We start from the raw sequence: 21927 nt of genomic DNA, 5'->3' as shown, positions 1-21927 counted from the left end.
AAAAAAATGAACCCGATAAAGGATTGCTTCGGCCGTTTTTCTCGGGAAAAAAATAAATAAATAAAAATAAAATAAAAAGAAAAGTGGGGATGCGGTAGGGGTGTAGTCAAATGTAAAACAAAGCAAAATAAGATTAAAATTTGGGTCATGAGAACTCCTTCCCCCCTCCCTTTATGCTAAAAGAGACTTGTCACGTATTCCTCCAATGAAGCATGCCAAGACTAAAGTGCGTGTGTTTACCCTTAAGAACCTTTCATTGTGTAAACATTCATCCAACACACACGCAATACTTGGATCAATGAAACACAATTGCAGGAAATTAAGCTATGTTGGCCAAAAGTTGTGTTACAGCTATAAAATATTGAACAGCCAAACAAATATACTGTATTTTATCGTATAACGTTCTGGTCATGCAATTAACATTGAGAACTTTAGCTTAATCCTAAAAACACTGAGAACCTTTGAGAAACAAAACAATAACAATATCATGCCAGATTTGTCAATGAACTCAAAGCAGATCATCAAAGCATAAAATTCGAGTCAGAGGTCAATCCTTGATAATCGTTTAAAAAAACACTTTTTTAATTCTAAAACGCAAATAGGGTTTATTTCGGGAGATAATCTCTTAAAGCTATTTCAATCGTTGATAAAAAGAAAAACATTTAGCTTGGGTTAAATGCGACAATTAAATTCGTTCTATAGGTCCATAATCTTTTCTCAATAGAGATTACCTGTTTTCGTTATTGATAATTAAATTTAGGTGATGTTGAAAACTAGTCAAGGTAGAGCATTATATAAAAAACATATCCTTGAACACTCCTACTAATGGTGAATGACACTACGCTGTTGAAGTTCATTCTGACACTTGAGTATAAACGGCGCAAGGTGGTTCTAGCTTTTGAGTCTATGGATCAGACGAAGTTCTTCGTAGTTTTATTTATGAATGGCCTAAGGGTGGTTCCACCTTTGAGTTTGCGGATAGGACTAAATCCTACGACATGACCTTTCAAATGAAAGCTACTAAGCAGAAAACATTTCCGGAATATTTCGATGTACGAAGAAATATTCAAAAGCAAGTGTCCAGTTTTCAGGCGTAGTACATGTGTGGAAGTATTCAAATGTGTCGTGTACAGTGGTGCTGCTTGTTTTGTTAGACATATCCGGTCAATTCTGAGTAATTTAGCCTGTGGATAGCTTCTGGCGTACTTTATTACGGTATTCCTGGTGCTATTCATGCTGCCCTGAAAAGTTCAGTTCTCTAAACTTTGACTCAGAAGACGAAAATTCTAAGTACGCCCTTAAGGTAGAATTGAGAAGTAGTTTCCACTTGTGCTGATTTCCTGATTATTATGTTGCACTGTTTTGCACACTTTCATTCTAAATTTCCATTCCCTAAAAAGCTTCAGGAGTATAACGGTCCAAGTTGCACTTTCCTGTGATGATGGTAGTAACTTTCTGTGCGGCAGAAGATGCTTTTTACTTTTCAGTTAGTGCTGGGTAAATGCTCAATACGTCTTTTTATCAGCGTTCTTCTATAGTTCTGTTTACTAAGCTGCATAATAATCTCACTTTCAATCTCTGAATTAGCTGTTTACGTTTTGGGACTTAGTGAAAATTATTGTTTTGTATTTTATCTCGTTGCTGCTTTTCTCAATCATTGAGATCAAGTCCCAGTTTTGGAGAGTCTACATAAGAATTTCACCATTTAAGTGATATCTATTGCCATCAAATGACGTACTTTGCTGAGCTGAAGAGATAGTCAGCACTGTTGTTTAGTGCGCACTCGAATGGGAAGTCACTGAGCATGCGCACAGAAGAACTGCTGAGGAAGTTTCATTGATGGCATTGAAAAATTGGTTCTGTAAGATTCAATAGCTGTTTCTTCTTGGTTGTTGTCTGATATAAAAGGGAACACGGTAAGGAATTTCAAAATCGCAAGACTTGACACTTGATCTAACTGGGCAGGGCGGGCGGACTTCTTGCTTTTAAGCTTTAAACGGGCAACGTGAAAATTGAAAAGTTTATATATCGTTAGCTTTAACGTCACTTCTATTGCCTAACCTGTGAGAAGGTCACTTTATCACACTTGGTTTCTGTCGTCCATATTCCATAAAAAGTTACAGTTCCATGTGATATTTCTGGTTTGTCTTGGAAGGCCACCCAGTTGATTGTTCCTGTGCCATTTGTGGAGCCCGTTGCACGCTGACATAGCTGAAACCCTGAAGTATTTATCTCGGTTGTCCAATAGGCTGACGGTGAATGAACAATAGAGGAATCCTCATGACTCAGTGACACAAACACTCGAACCTAAAAGTTAAAAGTTAGAAAAGTACAAGAACATTGAGCAGGAGAGTAACATCTTATGAATAAACATATATCGTTTGTTTGTATTTCACAAATTCAGGAACATTACCAATCAAGTAGTATAGAGATTAAAAACTATTAAATTTCCCCCTCTTTCTAAAATCTCCAGTCTCAAAATAATAACAACAACTTTTCCGACGTGTTAGAAATATAACTGTAATAAAGCATGAATGATTGGAGAACAATCAATCTTTTCATTTTACGTTCTCAACGAGCTCAGTTAAATAACAGAGGAAATTGCGGGACCCAGTAGATATATTGGATATGTCATCATCACCCATAGTACCTGTCATCATTTATTGAAAACGGTTTTTTTCTTAATTATTACAGGCTATTATTATTGTTATAATTTTTTGGGGGTGGGGAAGAGGGGATAAGGAGTTGTTTTGTTTCCCCTTAGCCACTCACTATCCCTCCCGTGCTCTATTCAGAAAAGTTTGTTTATGCCACTTTTGTCTTTTTTTTTTTTTTTTTTTTTTCTGTTTTCCTTTGATTTACGTGACCCAAAATAAAATAACTTGTAACCTTCTAAGAGCCCAAGCAACTTGATACTACTGGAGCTTTATGGTTTGGAAATACATACAAGGAAATGCAGGCTAATGACTGGTACACAATCACAGTTCTATCGTATGCAATCTTCTTTTTGTATACTTTCTTCACACACGGATCACGTGATGTTATCATTAGTCGTCCACGTAGCAAACAAGGAAAGAATTTTAAAATATTTTATTCATTTGTTTAAGGTTCAATTGACAACTGTCACCCAGCAATGGCGGCAACTAAATTTTACCTTTTTCATACAATTCTATCTCTCATCCGATGTTCAGACAAACTTATATTTGTCGGAATTAAGCGAAAAGTTAATCTGCGAAACAACATGCAACGCAGCATCAAAATCATAGGAAAACAAGATTTTCTGCTGCATAAAAAAAAAACGTTAAAAAACACCAAATTCCTTTCCAGATGTTGGACGCGGTATATTTCAGTAGGGTAAGTCGCTCGCATTGAATATCCCTGGGGCTCAAAACAAGGAAATTAACTTCCCCAAGGATGTGATTAAAAAGCAAGATGCCCCTGGAATCACCATGAAGTTCATTGTCATTCTTAGAGTTATAAACTTACCGTTCCCGATCCACTAAACGTCTGAGGGAATACCACATTGGTGCAACGTGGCAATGTACAGTGATCAGGTATATCACAGCCGCTGTTGCAGTTCCACCCCTGTGGTATCTCAGTTGAATTTATTCTCCCTCTCTGCATGGTTACACCTAAGGATTTAAAAGATAATCCAGTTTAAAGATATTGTGATTAAGGAGAGAATAGAGGAAAGGGGGTGGGGTGCTGTAAGAGGAGTAAAGGTGCATCAGACGGAAAAGAAAAAAATAAATAACAATTTAATGGAATGAATGGTGCATCACAGATGTAAAATAAGAAAGCTCCCTATAAGGAAGAATCAACTCAGATTGATGTCTTCTAAAGTTACAAAACATGAAAGTAATTAGCCACCATACTGTTTTGAAATCTGACAAGGTACTGATGTAACAATGTACCCGAAAGAGAACAAAACCCTTCTGCAAGTAAAGGCTTGTTCCGGCCCAGCAGGAAATACCATAAATTGTTTAAGATCCACAGGTCGTAAAATTCCTAGATCGATAAGGCTGCACAAACAAGTCACGAACTTTGAGATTTTACTGTTAAAACTTTCCTATTCTCAATGTGACGACTTTGAGAATCTTTAGAATTGTTGTTTACATTTTCAAGGTATTTGATGAATAGCACAATATTTTAACCCAAACTATTCACGAAAATAAACGCAAAATAGATTAAAGAAGAAAAGACTTCGTTAGTTGACCATAAAATCCTGCAACCGTTTAACAAAATTGCATAGTATATTCTCACCAAAATAATTTAATTCGGCGCTGTTGAAATTCATCGCTGAACCCATTTAGTGGAACGACTATTAAATTCCAAAGGGGGGTGTGTACAGTCTTTTGATAACAGTTTCATTTTGAACTCGAGACGGAGAGAAGGTTGTCTGCCGAAAAAAGGTTTTTGTGCTGAAATTAATGCTTCAAGAAAGTAAGCTGAAATGAAGACCTTAAATGCAGGTTTGGTCGACCTCTAAACAACTCTGTTTTTAACGTGTCATCGTTGTCAACTTCAATAGCTGATTTATGCTGGGATCACGAGTTGTTGTGCTGCCAAGTACTGCAAAATCATGCTTGTCTGCGCAACTTCAATTTTCGTTGTATTATTTGAACTAAGAGGTTATTAACCTTTGCAAAATTGAAACCACACGAAACAAATTAAGAATTTCGGTATCAATGTTGTTTGATTTTACAAACGCTGGAATTTTCCAGGGCAGTGTAAGGCTATAAAAACCGGAAATGTTCGGTACTCTTTTATCAAAGGCACTAAACGTTTTTGTTTCATGAGTACTTCTAGGAGAAGACATAAATGGAATTCAAAGAACTAAATTTCATTGCCTTTTATTGTTTTTTTTCGTTTTCGCAGCAATATAAGAACATTTGGTATCTTCCTGCAGGGGGCGTGCCCTTGATTTCCATTTATTTAGTACAATTTTTAATATGTCCTCAAATTATCAACCAAAAACAGAAACTCAAGTCACAAAAGAATAATTGAAATCCATGTTTAACTGTTCCTTAAAATGAAATTTACGAAATACAAACTACGTTTTGAAAAAGTTTCGCAACTGGCTTCCAACGCTTCGATGTCTTCAATAAAAAGAGAATGTACATGAATAGATATTCCTAACCATTTCATTATATGAGTTAGGTTATAGTGCACTACCTTACCTTTCACGGTAGAAACAAAATTCTGCAGGTATAAGAGAAACACCAATGCTAATATTTTCCAATGATTCATCTTGAAGCAATCTTGGGAAATCCAAAGGAGCAGTCCTTGACTTGGACCTATACGCAGCTGTTTTATAACCCCTGTTTGACAACCCACGTGATTCCTCATACGTTAGCAAGGGTGTATCAATTCCTCTAAAACAATGATGGCATTTATACAAAAAAACTAATTACGCAATAAAATCTTAGCAAAGAAACTTCAGCTGTGACATTTTGAGACAGCGTAACTTTGAACTCATCAGCTTTATTTGGAGGGATAAATAATATGAATTTATAGTCCGGATAAAAAAAATCATTATTTATAGTATTGAGCAAGTTTACTTATTTTCGTAATCAAAGCATTTCAAAGGGAAATGAACTTGTAATTAAAAACGCGGGATAAAAGCAAGTAAAGAAGTTTTCTCGCCTTAATTTAAAAGAGCGCAAGGCATTCTGGACGATGTCTGCTTGTAAAAATAGCGCTGAAACTGAAGTTGTTTTAGCGCAATTTAAATACCACCTAATCATAACAGCTAATAGATCTGTGATTTGATAACTAAGCAGCTTAATGTGATGAGAGTAGATTATCAGAATGAATCACGTGAGATTCATTTGCCGGTCTGGACAATCACTCACTTCCGCCTGTCCCTTGGGAGTCATAAACTTCCCCCTTCCCACTGTATTTTCAGTTCCCTCCTTTTCTTCACTGGTTCAAGTCTCGTTGTCTTTGTTTTTGCTGTTGCAAGGTATTGGTTATGGCTGCAAGTTTCCTTGTCACATTTGCGTATCAACGTCACTTTTGATATTTTGCTTGTTGTGTACGCTTTTCCTTCCTCAGTCGACTTCCCTTCCTTCTCCTCTGAGCTCCTGCCCCCTGTACTGCGCTAGAAGTAAACATACATGAATGTGCCCTTCGCCGCGACGTTTATTAAATTTAGTCTCTAAATAATAATGTACAATAGAAAAAGTCAACTCTCTAAATGGACAACACTCATCACGATTCGAATAAGTAATGTCTACGCGGACATATTTTCGCTTTCGTTACGTTTCCTTTTAAATGACTAACCATTTCTGAAAGTTCACATTACTTTCCCACTTCAAAGAAAATTTCCCTACAAAAACTGTTGATCAGCTGCAGAGGTCCTTAAAACAGAAATAAAGTGACAGATATTTCCTTTTGATAAGTTTAGCTTCAGCAAAACATATAAGTTCCTGTGCATTCTAAGAAAATCTGTCTGACTTTGTTCGGGGTCAGAAGGAGAGAGGAAAGATTGCGAGTGACAGCGGATGACAGTACACTTCATTTCGTTATTTTAATAATTAGGCATGTGCCTAAACCTTTGTTCTAGAGAAGAACGTACGGTATTTTACTACATATATTGTTTGTTTATTTTGTATCAATTAAGGGCAACAGATTAATCGACACGAGTATTATTGTTGTACTGAAAGTTATTCTTGTCACCGTAAAGTAAAATCAAAGTTACAATCATCGACAAATTTCTTGGGAAGGTTATTCAACAAGGCAACGAAAAGTGGGTCTCAATTTATGACATCGCCTTTGTTTGTCGTCTCCCCTTCCCCCCTGCCCCACCCCAACCCACCCCCTTGCCCTGTTCAATGTTGGATTCCCCATAATCCATACTATACGTAAAAATATTCACTTTTTAAGTTCCACATTGAAATAGGGGAGAAGAGGAAAGTCAAATCGAGGTAGAACTTTGGAATCTTCCCAAGATTGTTTACGACGATTGTAGGTAACATGTCAGTCGACCGTTTTGTCAACTGTCACTTTCACTTTTCAAGTGAATTACAAAATAAGCCTCTCGCCATTGGCTATTTAAGTTACTAAATTATGGCGACGTCGTCCATAACAATTAATTTTTCGCAAATTAGAGCGTGCCATCACGTATAGCACTAGCAAGTCAGAACTTGCACAAGCTACTTTAGTTTTTTTTTTTTCAGTACTTAAACACAGAGGTCAACCAAAATAAAAACAGTGCCGCACGAAACGAAACAACAACTTTCTTTGTCAATGTTATTGTATCTCCAACGGTATTATTTTATTATCGAAATTAAGCTGTCATTCTCTTAAGAACTTGTCTAAGTAGGAAATATTCTCTTCGCACGGAAGGATTCCTGAAACTAATAGAATAGTTCTTCTAACGCGTTGAAAATTGTCTCTTAGACATTTTTCAAGTTACGATTAAATAGATTTCATATCTAGCCGAAAGAGCAGAGCTGTTGATTTATCAGCTTGTTAGTAGTCTGTGGTCAAGGTTACTTTTCATGTGACTTGAAAAGGCAGATGTGTTGACCTTCCTTGCGGATGGTTATTATTGAATGGGTGCAAAATCGTTGCGGAAATTGTTGTTACTACACTGAACTCCGGTTAATTCAGTTGACTCTCAGTGGTTTGCTGAAAGAAACACTGTCTACTGAAACATGAAAAGCAGTCTGGAGATGTGAAATAAAGCATTTTTTCCCTTAAACATAAATCTGAAACCATTTTCGCCACTGTATGATTAGCTAGGGGAGGGATGGGGGACAAAGGTGGGGGAGGGGCTGGGTCAATTTGGAAATCGCTTTCAAATGGTCCTTATCTAATTTTTGTTGACATACCTGCAATCTGTTGCCCGGTTCTCGCTTCAACCCCTGATCTCCGCTTTAAGTGTCAGTACATATTTAATTAAGGCTGATCTTAATATTTTGCTTTTTAACGTACCTGGACCCAGTTTCTTTGTTGACAGCCTGTCTTAAATCCTTATTTCAAATTTCAAGACCATGAAGGACTTGCACGAGTTGTGAGTAATTTATGTCAAAGCGGAAATATTTTTGTTCCCGAATTCTGAAGTTCACATTAGTATCAGACTGGCTACATGATAAGGAAAATATTCACTAGGTTATGATGAAAAGAAAAAAACAATTATTTTTAACATCTGATTCCAAATCTATCAGTGTTATTTATGTCTATTTTCAATTGTAACGGGGGAACGGTGCAGTTACCATTCAACAGAACTGTTAAGCAATGCGACTTTGTTAGTTGTCTCCCCTTTCCTCCTGTCCAACCCCCCATCCCTCCCCTCTGGCCCTGTTCAATGTTGGATTCCCCACAATCCATATTACACAGGTAAATATTAACTTTTTAAGCTCCACAGTGAAACAGGGGAGAGGAAGAAAGTCAAATCGAGGTAGAACTTTGGAATCTTCCCAAGATTGTTTTCGACGATAACATGTAGCATGTTAATCGACCAGTCTGTCAACTGTCACTTTCACTTTTCAAGTGAATTACAAAAAAAGCCTCTCGCCATTGGCTATTTTAGTAACTGAATTATGGCGACGTCGTCCATAACAATTCATTTTTTGCAAGTTAGAGCGCTGCCATCACGTATAGCATTAGCAAGTCAGAACTTGCACAAGCTACTTTAATTTTTTTTTTTTTGAGTACTTGAACACAAAGGTCAACCAAAATAAAAACAGTGCCGCACGAAACGAAACAAGAACTTTCTATGTCAATGTTATTGTATCTCCAACGGTATTATTTTATTATCGAAATTAAGCTCTCATTCTCTTAAGAACTTGTCTAAGTAGGAAATATTCTCTTCGCACGGAAGGGTTCTTGAAATTAATAGAATACTTCTTCAATACTTTAACGTGTTGAAAATTGCTTCTTAGACATTTTTCAAGTTACGATTAAACAGATTTCATATCTAACCGAAAAAGAAGAACAGTTGATTTATCATCTAGTGGGTAATCTGTTACGTAGTCAAGGTTACTTTTCATGTGACATGAAAAGGCAGATCTGTTGACCTTCCTTGCGGATGGTTATTATTGAATTGGTGCGAAATCGTTGCGGAAATTGCTGTTGCTACACTGAACTCCGGTTCATTCAGTTGACTTTCAGTGGTTTGCTGAAAGAAAAACTGTCTACTGAAACAGGAAAAGCAGTCTGGAGATGTGAGATAAAGCATCTTTTCCCTTAAACATAAATCTGAAACCATTTCCGCTTCGATCTGATTAGCTAGGGGACGTATTGGGGACAAGGGTGGGGAAAGGACTTGGGTCGATTTGGAAATCTCGCTTTCAAATGAACCTTTTGCTGACATCCCTGCAATCTGTTACCAGGTTTACGCTACAACCCCTGTTCTCCGGTTTAAATATCAGCACATACTTATAATAATTGAGGGTGATCTTAAAATTTTGCTTCTCAACGTACCTGGACCCAATTTTTCGTTGACAGCCTATCTTTAATTCTTAATTCAAATTTCAAGGCCCGAAAGGATTGAAACGAGTTGTGAGTAATTTATGTCTAAGCGGAAATATTTTCGTTCCCGAATTCTGAAGTTCAGATTAGTATCAAACTGGCTACATGATACGGAAAATATTCACTAGGTTATGATGAAAAGAAAAAAACAATTATTTTTTACATCTGATTCCAAATCTATCAGTGTTATTTATGTCTATTTTCAATTGTAACGGGGGAACGGTGCAGTTACCATTTAACAGAACTGTTAAGCAATGCTACTTTGTTAGTTGTCTCCCCTTTCCTCCTGCCTCCACTCCCCCCCCCCCCCCCCACCTAACCCACCCCTCTGGCCCTGCTCAATGTTGGATTCCCCACAATCCATATTACACGGGTAAATATTCACTTTTTAAGCTCCACATTGAAACAGGGGAGAGGAAGAAAGTCAAATCAAGGTAGAACTTTGGAATCTTCCCAAGATTTTTTTCGACGATTGTAGGTACCGGCATGTTAAGGGACCGGTCATTATTTATCGCCTGGGGGAAGGGGGGGGGGGGGGGGGGTCGGAGTATTTAGGGGGGATCACATGGTTTTTTGAAGACCATTAGGGGGGATCAGCCGTAATTGACAAGCATAATGGGGGGGATCAGACCAAAAAAAAAAAAAAAAAAGGAATTTTAGGTCGCGCCGGGACCCCGGTTGGGTGCATTTGCAAGTACTTTAGGAGGATTTGCCGCTAGGGCTCTAAACCCCTAACCATATATTTAAGACCACGTTCAGTTGTATTTTGTATTATATAATATTTATTCTAGCCCAGACACAAAACCAAAACCCTTTTACAAACCCTCCATTTTGTAAAAAAAGTATCACTATCGTAGTCTAACATTCACGTTGTTAATCAGGCACGATCTATTGAAATTAGAAAGGTAATCAAGATTTTGAGAATGGAATACTTAAAATTGCTCAAAATTGTTTCATGACGTTTCAGTTTGTTTTATAGAGAATCGTAATCTAAAATCATAAACGTTCATCATTTTAATAAGCGGCCGAATGAAAACAGCAAATAAAAAAGTGCGAGTCTGTATCTTGTTCCGCTTCCGAGTCAGAATCTTCGGCAGCCCTCTCCACTGGCTCTTGCACAGTCTCCACGTCAGATTCATCGGAATCCTCGCCCGAACTTGACCCTCTTTCAGCAGTATTACTGCTATTCTCTTCGTTCATTCTGGCCACTACCACTTTCAAATTGCGTGCCAGCTCTGTTTCAAACACGCCTCTTTCCAAAAGCCATAGCAGAGGATCCAGGTGGAGACGCTTGACAAATCTCGCAGTGAATCCTGCATTAATACTTGAGAAACATTTGTAAGTATTCTTTTCGAGTAAATCGAAAACCTCTTTAGCTATCTCTTTTGAGGTAAGTTTTTCTAGGAGAATTGCTGCTTGCTGACGTAACCTTTTCTCCTTGATTTTTTTCACTTTTCTCTTGTTTTATTTTTTTCTTCGGGATAGGCCGTTGTTCCCCATGGGAGATGGGAAATTTCTCTTCAAGCTCATGAGGGTGGTCGTGAGCGCATTGGAGGCTTTCTGCAGCTCTTGGTGTAAGGCCTTCACTCGCTCTTGAGCTTCCTGGAAATATTTGAGCTCATCACTTGCAAACGGCGTTAAGGTATGCTATTCCGTATAAAGGTTCTTTCGTCTGTTGTCGATAAATGAGAGCAAATCGGATGCTGAATTAAAGGCCTCATTACCAGTGGTCAAGGAGGACTCACACTTCGCGACATCACCACTGCCCTTACATCCATCCACGCCTGAAATGAACTTCGTGATGTTTTGGCACACTCCCCAATTCTCGTTTCTAAGCTAGTTGTTTTCTTTATCGGAAAGGGCTTTTATCTTTGTGTTTAACTGCCAACGCATTTGCTGTTGCTCGAGGAGATACTGTTTGAAACCGGCTTGTTTACTCACGAATGAAGATTCATAAATCTGCGGTACAACACTATTGCAGAATTTCAGCCTTTCTGTGTGTGGGTTGGGAAGGAGATATTTTTCCCACGGCTTCTTTTCTGGTGCTGAGTCGTTCCTCAGGACTTGTAGCTGCCCGGAGCGTCCAAATGACAAAATCGCCTGCTTGCGCTTCTTGGGAGCACTGGCGGACGTAACACCTACTGATCACATTATAAATGTTTGTTAAGGATTGCGTTACAAATTATGCACCATGTTGCCCGGGCACGTTGCCTTACGTTTTTTTTTTCATGGCTGGTTTGAAGCACAAGCCAATTGTTTTATAGAGGCCTTCAAAATAATCATCTAAGAAACGATAACTCAATACCTTCACTGCTTGTTCCTCTTTGCTTTGATTCGCCTTATATCTGAGCGAAGAAACGCCTCAGACGGCGAGTTTGTATCTTCGTTAGTCCAATGTCTCGCTCAAGAGTTTTCTCATCAACGTCCAGGAAATGCTCGACCTTTGCAACACCAATTTGTTTAAAATTGTCTGTGTAATTGCTCAAGTCAGCTTTTGTTAAAAGATAGTCAATTTCTTTATCCATTGAAAAAATAATGAAAGCAAATCAGCGCAATTAAACGAGTTCTCTGCCCACGTTTCGGCTAAACGTAGGTTTTATACGTTAATATGTAAAAAATAAAGTTAAAGTTAATATGTCACAACGATGTTAGTTAATAGTACGTCACAACGACAAAGCATTATTTAATAAGCGCGCTGAGAAGATTTCCCGACAGTTGGACTTCAGATATTGTAATTGAGCAAGAATGGAAGATATGACAGAAAAGCTTAGCAATCTGGACGATAATGGTGATCAGCTTGGAAAGCATTTGGATTTAAGTGATGAAAGTACCCATAAAAGATGCCATAATGAAAAGCGAAGCGAGCGAAGTGCGAGAACTGAGCGGCTTGTATCAGATATCGACAATAACCAGGTAAATAAATAATGGCTTTGCAGTCTTCGTAAAAATATAAAAGCTAGTAAATGTTGTCTGACGTTTCGATGTTACAAAAATCATCATGAAGGAAAACGCGGCAATTTCTTCGTGATACTGGTCCACTATTTTACGTTCAAAGTGGTGAGAAATAAAACAATAAAATATGCATGCAATAGTACAAGTAATCATTAACACTGAAACATCGAAACGACGCGGACATTAATTCTTTGTATTTAAAGACTGCAAATCCTGGTATTTGTGTTCACTATAATTTAGATAGGGTTATTCCCGGCATCTGAAAGACAACCCTATAATTTGCAGATCAGAGGTAAATAACAGTGTTAAATATTTAACTATGCTTACAATTAATACAATTAAATTAAAACGGAAATGTAGAACGTGACGCAAGCGAAGCGAGCGGGAAAAAAAAATGTGGGGGCTCCCTCGTGCGTGCGTCAAATGCAGACTATAAACCAGCGGACTTACTAGAAATTGACGCGATTTAAATTATCGCAAAGTGAAGGAAAAATACTTTCTAATAAAATAAATAATGCGAAATAAATTTGCGGTGCAACACTATTGTAGAATTTCAGCCTTTCTGTGTGTGGGTTGGGAAGGAGATATTTTTCCCACGGCTTCTTTTCTGGTGCTGAGTCGTTCAGTCCTCAGGACTTGTAGCTGCCCGGAGCGTCCAAATGACAAAATCGCCTGCTTGCGCTTCTTGGGAGCACTGACGGACGTAACACCTACCGATCACATTATAAATGTTTGTTAAAGATTGCGTTACAAATTAAGCACCATGTTGCCGTACGTTTTTTTTTTTTTTTTCATGGCTTGTTTGAAGCACAAGCCAATTGTTTTATAGAGGCCTTCAAACTAATCATCTAAGAAACGATAACTCAATACCTTCACTGCTTGTTCCTCTTCGCTTTGATTCGCCTCGTATCTGAGCGAAGAAACGCCTCAGACGGCGAGTTTGTATCTTCGTTAGTCCAATGTCTCGCTCAAGAGTTTCGTCATCAACGTCCAGGAAATGCTCGACCTTTGCAACACCAATTTGTTTAAAATTGTCTGTGTAATTGCTCAAGTCAGCTTTTGTTAAAAGATAGTCAATTTCTTTATCCATTGAAAAAATAATGAAAGCAAATCAGCGCAATTAAACGAGTTCTCTGCCCACGTTTCGGCTAAACGTAGGTTTTATACGTTAATATGTAAAAAATAAAGTTAAAGTTAATGTCACAACGATGTTAGTTAATAGTACGTCACAACGACAAAGCATTATTTAATAAGCGCGCTGAGAAGATTTCCCAACAGTTGGACTTCAGACATTGTAATTGAGCAAGAATGGAAGATATGACAGAAAAGCTTAGCAATCTGGACGATAATGGTGATCAGCTTGCAAAGCATTTGGATTTAAGTGATGGAAGTACCCATAAAAGATGCCATAATGAAAAGCGAAGCGAGCGAAGTGCGAGAACTGAGCGGCTTGTATCAGATATCGACAATGACCAGGTAAATAAATGATGGCTTTGCAGTCTTCGTAAAAATATTAAAGCTAGTAAATGTTGTCTGACGTTTCGATGTTACTAAAATCATCATGAAGAAAAACGCGGCAATTTCTTCGTGATACTGGTCCATTATTTTACGCTCAAACTGGTGAGAAATAAAACAATAAAATATGCATGCAATAGTACAAGTAATCATTAACATTGAAACATCGAAACGACGCGGACATTAACTTTGTATTTAAAGACTGCAAATCCTGGTATTCGTGTTCACTATAATTTAGATAGGGTTATTCCCGGCATCTGAAAGACAACCCTATAATTTGCAGATCAGAGGTAAATAACAGTGGTAAATATTTAACTACGCTTACAATTAATACAATTAAATTAAAACGGAAATGTAGAACGTGACGCAAGCGAAGCGAGCGGGAAAAAAAATGTGGGGGCTCCCTCGTGCGTGCGTCAAATGCAGACTATAAACCAGCGGACTTACTAGAAATTGACGCGATTTCAATTATCGCAAAGTGAAGGAAAAATACTTTCTGATAAAATAAATAATGCAAAAGGTGTGTTTTTTAATTTCAAACTGATGAAGAAAATTAACGCGGCGTTATAAAGAAACGGAACTTGTAGAGAAAACGCAGATTAGAAACGCTACTTTAATTTGAGCGTTCTTTTAAGCGACAACGAACGGGTGGATCTCTACCCTGATAAAACAATACAATGCTAAAAGAATCCAAATTAATTATGGAGAACTTACCGCCAGCACCCTATAACCTGGGCCCAGTTGTTCAAAGGGTGGACAACGCTATCCACCGGATAAATCACTATCCAGTAGCCTGCGTCGCAAACTGAATACACCGGTCAATACCGGGATTTCGTTTCAGGATAAATTGCAGGAAAAGTAAAAAGAAAATGTGCAAATTGGGGTACAAAAGAGGGGAGAATTTAGCGAGACCGCACCGACGCTTATCGTGGCTCAAGGTTTCGCCGTTCGCTATTAGGTGTCGATCGAGTCACGCGCAGTCTAGTCTGCAGTTGTTGCACACCTTTACTTTCCTGATATTTCCAAAGAAATATGAAAGAAAATTGTATTAAGAATTATAAATTATAAATCTTAGGATCTTAACATTATCAGATCACACTAAAGCAAGGAAGTTGCCAAAGTACGATTGGCCTGAGAAAATGGTATATGTGACCCCGGGTTCTCACCGTGTTTTTACGAAGTCAAGTGTAATGAATGAAACTGAAGAGAAGCTGATAACTGAGGACGATCGCCACTATGTATTATTTGTCCGGCCCAAAGCAATAGTGGGATCGTCAGGCACTGTATGGGCCAGCGAAACAGTTCGTTTGCGACATGAGGATCCATCAGCTTTTGAGGTTGACGAACCGACACCTGGCAGTCCACAGTACTCACTGGGATTTCGTAAATGCTGCGCGCGACTACACGATGACCTCTTTCTTTATTATGATATGACAGAGTCAGATGACCTAGACAAAATATCCGGAGAAACAGGAAGTAACTGTAAATTCTTCACTTACGAAAAAGAGAGAGCAGAGCACGTGAAATTAAGGATTGACAATTTGTTGCAGTTTTGCGAAGACACAGAAATGTCAGAGCACAATAGGGCTCTGTTTGCTAGTCAGATAATACCAGTCACGAAACGCATTTTAGATGCCATTGATGATCTGTTTAAAGAGGAAGTCGATTCAATGGTAAAAGATGCGAGAAAGGACAGGATTTTAAGGGTAACCAGTTCATGTAAACATGGTCTAGAAGTTCTCGGAGATCTCTGCCTTCCACCTGTAAAGCCACGATGGGCTGACCTTACAGATGCTGGTCCGGTCGTTAGAGTTTCCAACTACGAAGTTAGATTTCGAGACGCCGAGTTAGCAAGGGTTCACAATTCCGATTATAGAGTGCGATGTCATCGTTCGAGGGGCGACAGCGGGCAAGGTGAAGCCGAAAGGACAAACTCGGCAATTTCTGATGCTCTTGTGGATGGCGCAACTCTAGAGTGGGAAAAATATAGGAGGTTTGAGGATCTTTCAGAAGAGGAAATCAAACAACTGTCTCTCCAGTCATACGAAGAGTACGAAAAGAAACGGATGGAGAAAAATGCCTGAAATGTCTGTAGTCAGGTAGCCGAGAGAATTGATGATGCCCCTGTCCTTAAAGATTACATCAAGAGCAAAGTAAGCGAGTCCCCTGATGAATTATTCTTTTTCAATTCTGTTTACCTCGACAACTATCGGGGTGCATCAGAACGAAACAAAGAGCAAGCGCCCAGTGCAGCATACTTCCGAAAGATCGAATCGTTTATGGAAGACCACTATATTCGTGTAGAACTTTTTATGGAATTCTGTCGTGATGCCTGTAAAGAGTCAAGAGAAGAAAGTTCCAATCTCTGTTCCTGGTGTTCTAACAATAGATGGGTCGGTCCAGAAACGGAAAGAATTCCGCAACCTGTACCAGACTCAAACAATCCTGGACATTTTATGGATATCTATCAGACGGAATCGACGGGCAGGACACCAGATGATTACCTTCCAAGAAAATGTATTAAATATCTGTACGTGGAACATTCTGACAGTATCAGAAACGATCAGGACACCATGAAGAGCTTCTGCTCAAAATATAATGTGGAAGAGAAGTACGTCATTGCATATGTTAATCATTTGAAGGATATTGAGATCCGAAAGGACATGAGAACAAGAGCAGTTGAGGAGCGAAGAAGGCAAGAGGCCGAACGAACGTACAAGGACTTTCAATGGTATAACCTCATCGAGGGTGGCAAAGTTGAAAAGTTGCGGGTAAGAGAACTAGACCTGTATCTCAACAAGCATGGTTTGACGACTGTGGGTCGGAAACTTGACAAAGTTAAGGCCATTCTATGTCACTATTACCGACAGAATAAAGAGACTGTGATAACAGAAGAACTGTCGAGTGATGAAGATGACGTGGAATCCGAGGATGAAGAATCCGAAAGTGAAGAGGCAGAGAGCGACGATGACTATGTTTTCGTGGATTTGGATGAACAGCCTGAGATTGGCACTTCCGCGACAATTCAGTTCGTATCTGACGAGCAAATATCTACCGTTGTTGTTCAAGGCCCATGAGACGTAAGTACCACTATTAAAGATATCACTTGCATATTCAAAAAGTTATTTGGCGGTGGCTGGGAGAAAGGGGGGGGGGGGGGGACGGGAAAATGAAACTTTCCACTACCAATAAGGGGGGATCTTTAAAAAACTAGATACTCTACGGGGGTATCAGGTAAATGCTCCGATGTGACAGCAAAAATACTCCGACCCCCCCCCCCCCCCCTTCCCCCCAGGCGATAAATAATGACCGGTCCCTAATCGACCGTTTTGTCAACTGTCACTTTCATTATTCAAATGAATTACAAAATAAGCCTCTCGCCATTGGCTATTAAGTAACTGAATTATGGCGACGTCGTCCATAACAATTTTCACAAGTTACAACGCTGCCATCACGTATAGCACTAGCAAGTTAGAACTTGCACAAGCTACTTTAGTTTGTTTGTTCAGTACTTGAACTTAGAGGTCAACCAAAATAAAAACAGTGCCACACAACATGAAACAAGAACTTTCTTTGTCAATGTTATTGTATCTCTAACGGTATTATTTTATAATCGAAATTAAGCTCTCATTCTCTTAAGAACTTGTCTAAGTAGGAAATATTCTCTTCGCACGGAAGGGTTCCTGAAATTAATAGAATACTTCTTCAATACTTTAAAGTGTTGAAAATTGTTTCTTAGACATTTTTAAATAGATTTCATATCTAACAAAAAAAGCAGAGCTGTTGATTTATCAGCTTGTTTGTAGTCTGTGGTCAAGTTTACTTTCCATGTGAAGTGTATTCGCGGGAGGAGCAATACGACGAACGAACAAGCAATTACTAACAGGCGGCCATGTGCTCAACTCAAATGTATTTGCATAATCTGCAATTCACTAACATATGTCACGTGACGTCACGCAATACACTACATCTTCCCCGCACCTAGTTCACAAAACACAGTTCCTACAAGGGTAACTGATTGTTCCGTAATGTCTGTACTTGACAATCTCATAATGATCACTAAACGCAACTTTAATCCATGTTCAAACAGTTACGTAGTCCTTTAAATAACGTGGGGTTCTCCTTGTGCGCTGAGACCTCCTTGCCAGGGATCTTGCGTTTGACTCCTCCATGCTAATGGAAACAGGCTCTGTGGATGCATCCTTTTGTTCCTCTACTGCCGTGGGCGGTACCGGATTTTGCTCCGCGTGCACTGCTGACTCAGGTAGGTCGTCCTCCTCCCTCGAGGGTACGTCATGTCGTTTGAGAATGTGATCGACATGCCTACGGGTTACCACACCATCTTCACTCTTGATCGTACATGACAGTGGGCCAGTTCTGCTTTCAATGTGAGCCTTCTTCCATTTGGGTCCCGGACTAAAATTCTTAACCAGAACCTAGTCCCCCTCAGCAAACTGTCGCGCTGTCCTCGTGTTGTCATGCTACTCTTTCTGGGATGATTGTTGGGCTTCCACGCGCTGCCTTACATCAGGTCGAATGAGATCCAGTCGGGTTCGCAGGCGGCGGTTGAACAGCAGCTCTGCTGGTGTAACTCCAGTTGTTGTCTGGGGCGTTGATCTAAATAGTTAGTTAGTTAGTTAGTTCTCTCCGCGCCATGAGGCGCATAAGGCTGCAACTTTCGTTTTCCAACCAGTCCTGTCTTTTGCTGCAGTCCTGGCTTCAGCCCAGCTGGTCCACCTTTCTTGTGTGCACTCTCTTTCCACTGTCCTCCTCCACGTGATTTTAGGTCGCCCCACTTTCCTCTTTCCCTCGGGTTGCCACCCCATTGCTACCATACAATCATCGTTCCTGTTCTTTCTAAGCACATGGCCAATCCAGTTCCATCTTCTCCTTCGTATTTCGTCACTTATCTTTCTCACGCCTGTTATTTCTGAAATTGTGTCGTTTCTCATGCGTTGCGGCCACCATACTCTCAATATCCGTCTTAAACATGTGAACTGAAATCTATCCAATTTCTTCTCTTCGGCAGCTGTTAATTTCCATGCTTCACATCCATACAATAGCACTGGTCGTACCAGAGTCTTAAACAGTTTGATTTTTGTATTCCGACCAATGCTCCTTGTATTCCAGATCTTCTTTAGGTTGTAGAAAGCTCCCTGTGCCTTGCGTAGACGTTTCTTGATGTCTTCCGTGCCACCACCCTCTTTTGTCACAGTCGCGCCCAGATATACAAACTCATCGACGTCTTCAACTTCCTTTCTTTCAATCATTACTTTGTCTTCTCTTCGTGCATTCATTCTCATCACTTTGCATTTTTGCGCATTCAATTTCAGCCCCACTCTCCCTGCATTATCTACTAGTCGGTTGGTCTTGTCCTGTATTTGTTGGTGTTTTGATGAGAGAAGGACTATATCGTCTGCAAAATCGAGATCCTCAAGTGCAGTTGTAAAGTTCCATCTGATGCATCTGTTGATCTATATGCCAACAAGAATCTGCTGAGTTTGGTGTGCACTGTACCTTCCGATCCTTCCAACTTTTTCATCCCATCCTCGTCGCCAAATGAAGTGTATTCGCGGGAGGAGCAATACGACGAACGAACAAGCGACTACTAACAGGCGGCCATGTGCTCAACTCAACTGTATTTGCATAATCTGCAATTCACTAACATATGTCACGTGACGTCACGCAATACACTACACCATGTGACTTGAAAAGGCAGATGTGTTGACCTTCCTTGCGGAGGGTTATTATTGAATGGGTGCGAAATCGTTGCGGAAATTGTTGTTGCTACACTGAACTCCGGTTAATTCTGTTGACTCTCAGCGGTTTGCTGAAAGAAACACTGTCTACTGAAACAGGAAAAGCAGTATGGAGATGTCAAATAAAGCATTTTCTCCCCCTAAAACACAAATCTGAAACCATTTCCGCCACGGTCTGCTTAGCTAGGGGAGGGAACGGGGACAAGGGTGGGGGGAGGGGCTGGGTCAATTTCAAATGCTCCTTATCTAGTTTTTGTTGACATCCCTGCAATCTGTTACCAGGTTCTCGCTTCAACCCCCGTTCTCCAGCTGAAGTATCAGCAAATACTTAATTGAGGCTGTTCTTAATATTTTGCTTTTTAAAGTACGTGGACCCATTTTCTTTGTTGGCAGACTGTCTTAAATCCTTATTTCACATTTCAAGGCCCTGAAGGACTTACACGAGTTATGAGTAATTTATGTCTAACCGGAAATATTATCGTTCCCGTATCCTGGAAGTTCACATTAGTATCGGACTCGCTACATGATACGGAAAATATTCACTGGGTAATGATGGAAACATCTGATTTCAAACCTATCAGTGTTATTTATGTCTACTTTCAATTGTAACGGGGGAACTGTGCAGTTACCATTTAACAGAACTGTTATGCAATGCTATTTTGTTAACATCTTTGTGCCATTAGGGATTTAGAGTCGCGTTTAAGGCAAACGGCAAACGGCAAACGGCAAACGTGAAAATTCGCGTTGACGTTTTCTTGAAAAAACGAGTACATAGATGGGAAAAAAGGAAAACAAAATAATTTTTCTGACCTTTGATAACATTAAACAGGACACAGTTGTTCAAAGCCCGATTAAGCTAGTCAAGGATTAACGTGAACTTTGATTCGAGTTTAATTACTGATCAATAAAGATTCTTCCAAAGATTTTTGTTCCTTTAGGGGGGGTACACCTGAAAGCCGTTTTCACGCCGCTTAAAATCGGTTTAATAGAAATATCTCGTTCGCGTTTCAAGCAATACAAAAACCCTCTGCTTAAAACACAAATCAATGTTTTAGGGTGTGTTTTAAATTTTTTGGTGATTTTTACGTATATTTGGGAGGGGATAGTTTTTCTCAAAAAAGTAGTAAAATTTGGAGAATAAGAAATAGTTAAGATTTGATGTAGTTTAAAAAAAAATTGGAATTTAAAGTTAAAAATTTATACTGTATATGGATATGCATACAGTCCCCTACCGACCTGGTGTGCTCTTGCGTTGGGGAAACTGTCTGTTGGTGTTCCAAAAATAATTTTCTCTCTTTTATCCCTTCTTTAAACCACTTAAAATTTCATTCAAATTCATGTTTACTCCCACTTTAAAATTAGCTTTTAAAAATATTGTGAATGAGCGAGATGAATAACTTTTAATCGTGGATTAGCGTTAATCGGCTTTCGAACAACCGGGCCCAGAAAACTAACCAATTTTACTGTAAAACCAAAAACAACGAGCGGCAAATGAGGGGTAAACATGGTCACGTGATCATTCCTGTTGTTCGTCGTCTACCGTGAATGTAATTTTAATTCTGTCTGTTGTCTGCATTTCTGCAACCTACGTTCCAATGTTGAAGTCCTCATTATATCGTTACATTTCAAATCCACACAAAAATGAGACCTTTGACACAATTATTGTTCATTGTAACACGGTTTAATTCACGATTGTGGCTCGCTTCTTTCACTGTTGATAATAAGATATTATCAGGAAAGCCAGGTGCTAGATTCACTATTAAAGCTTTCCTAAGGTAAGATGTATCCTAGGTATTTTTTAAGTGATAGATTATCGTTGGACTAATCCCCTAATATCAAAGAACAAATTCTCCTATCCTATCCCTATACTTTTCTTACCAAAGTACTGGGGAGAAGTTATTTAAATGTTAAGAAAATTCACTTTGCGTGATCATGTCCTTAATTCTCGTGACCTCAGGGGTTGAATAAACATTGATATTACAAGGAGAAATTTGATTCTGGTCACCCTTAAAGGGTTAATTTTATTTGAAACTGATACCTTTCACTCGATTAATATGACAAACTCTGCAAAATGATAATGCGTTTTGAGATAAGCAACCCCAGCCCCCCCCCCCCCCCCCCCAAAAAAAAAAAAAAAAAAACTGGCAATCCTCTCGAGTGTGTGACTAAAGGCTGGTTTCCATATGATCGCGGATCGCGGATCGCAAATTGCAACAAGGTC

At 39.2% G+C, this 21927-nt stretch overlaps 1 protein-coding gene across 4 annotated transcripts in view; it reads right to left on the bottom strand.

Moving 5' to 3' along the window:
• The window catches only part of LOC146485606 (uncharacterized), a 203764-nt gene extending 197697 nt beyond the window's left edge, over window positions 1-6067 (bottom strand). Inside the window, exons 1-3 of one of the 4 annotated variants that reach the window (XM_085103421.1) lie at window positions 5181-6067; window positions 3487-3632; window positions 2062-2307 (exon numbers count right to left, since the gene is read on the bottom strand). In XM_085103421.1, the coding sequence (XP_084959547.1) occupies window positions 2062-2307; window positions 3487-3632; window positions 5181-5349 (561 nt within the window). In that variant the 5' untranslated portion in view covers window positions 5350-6067. The remainder of the gene's footprint in view (window positions 1-2061; window positions 2308-3486; window positions 3633-5180) is intronic. The other 3 variants (XM_085103420.1, XR_014863388.1, XM_085103419.1) reach the window with 3 other exon arrangements.
• Between the last annotated feature and the right edge of the window lie 15860 nt (window positions 6068-21927).

This window comes from Pavona decussata, unplaced genomic scaffold (assembly GCF_977016875.1).
Source record: "Pavona decussata unplaced genomic scaffold, jaPavDecu1.1 SCAFFOLD_26, whole genome shotgun sequence".
Classification (NCBI taxonomy): Eukaryota; Metazoa; Cnidaria; class Anthozoa; order Scleractinia; family Agariciidae; genus Pavona; species Pavona decussata.
Note: the sequence above shows the minus strand (reverse complement) of the source record. Positions and strands in the feature narration are given on the sequence as shown.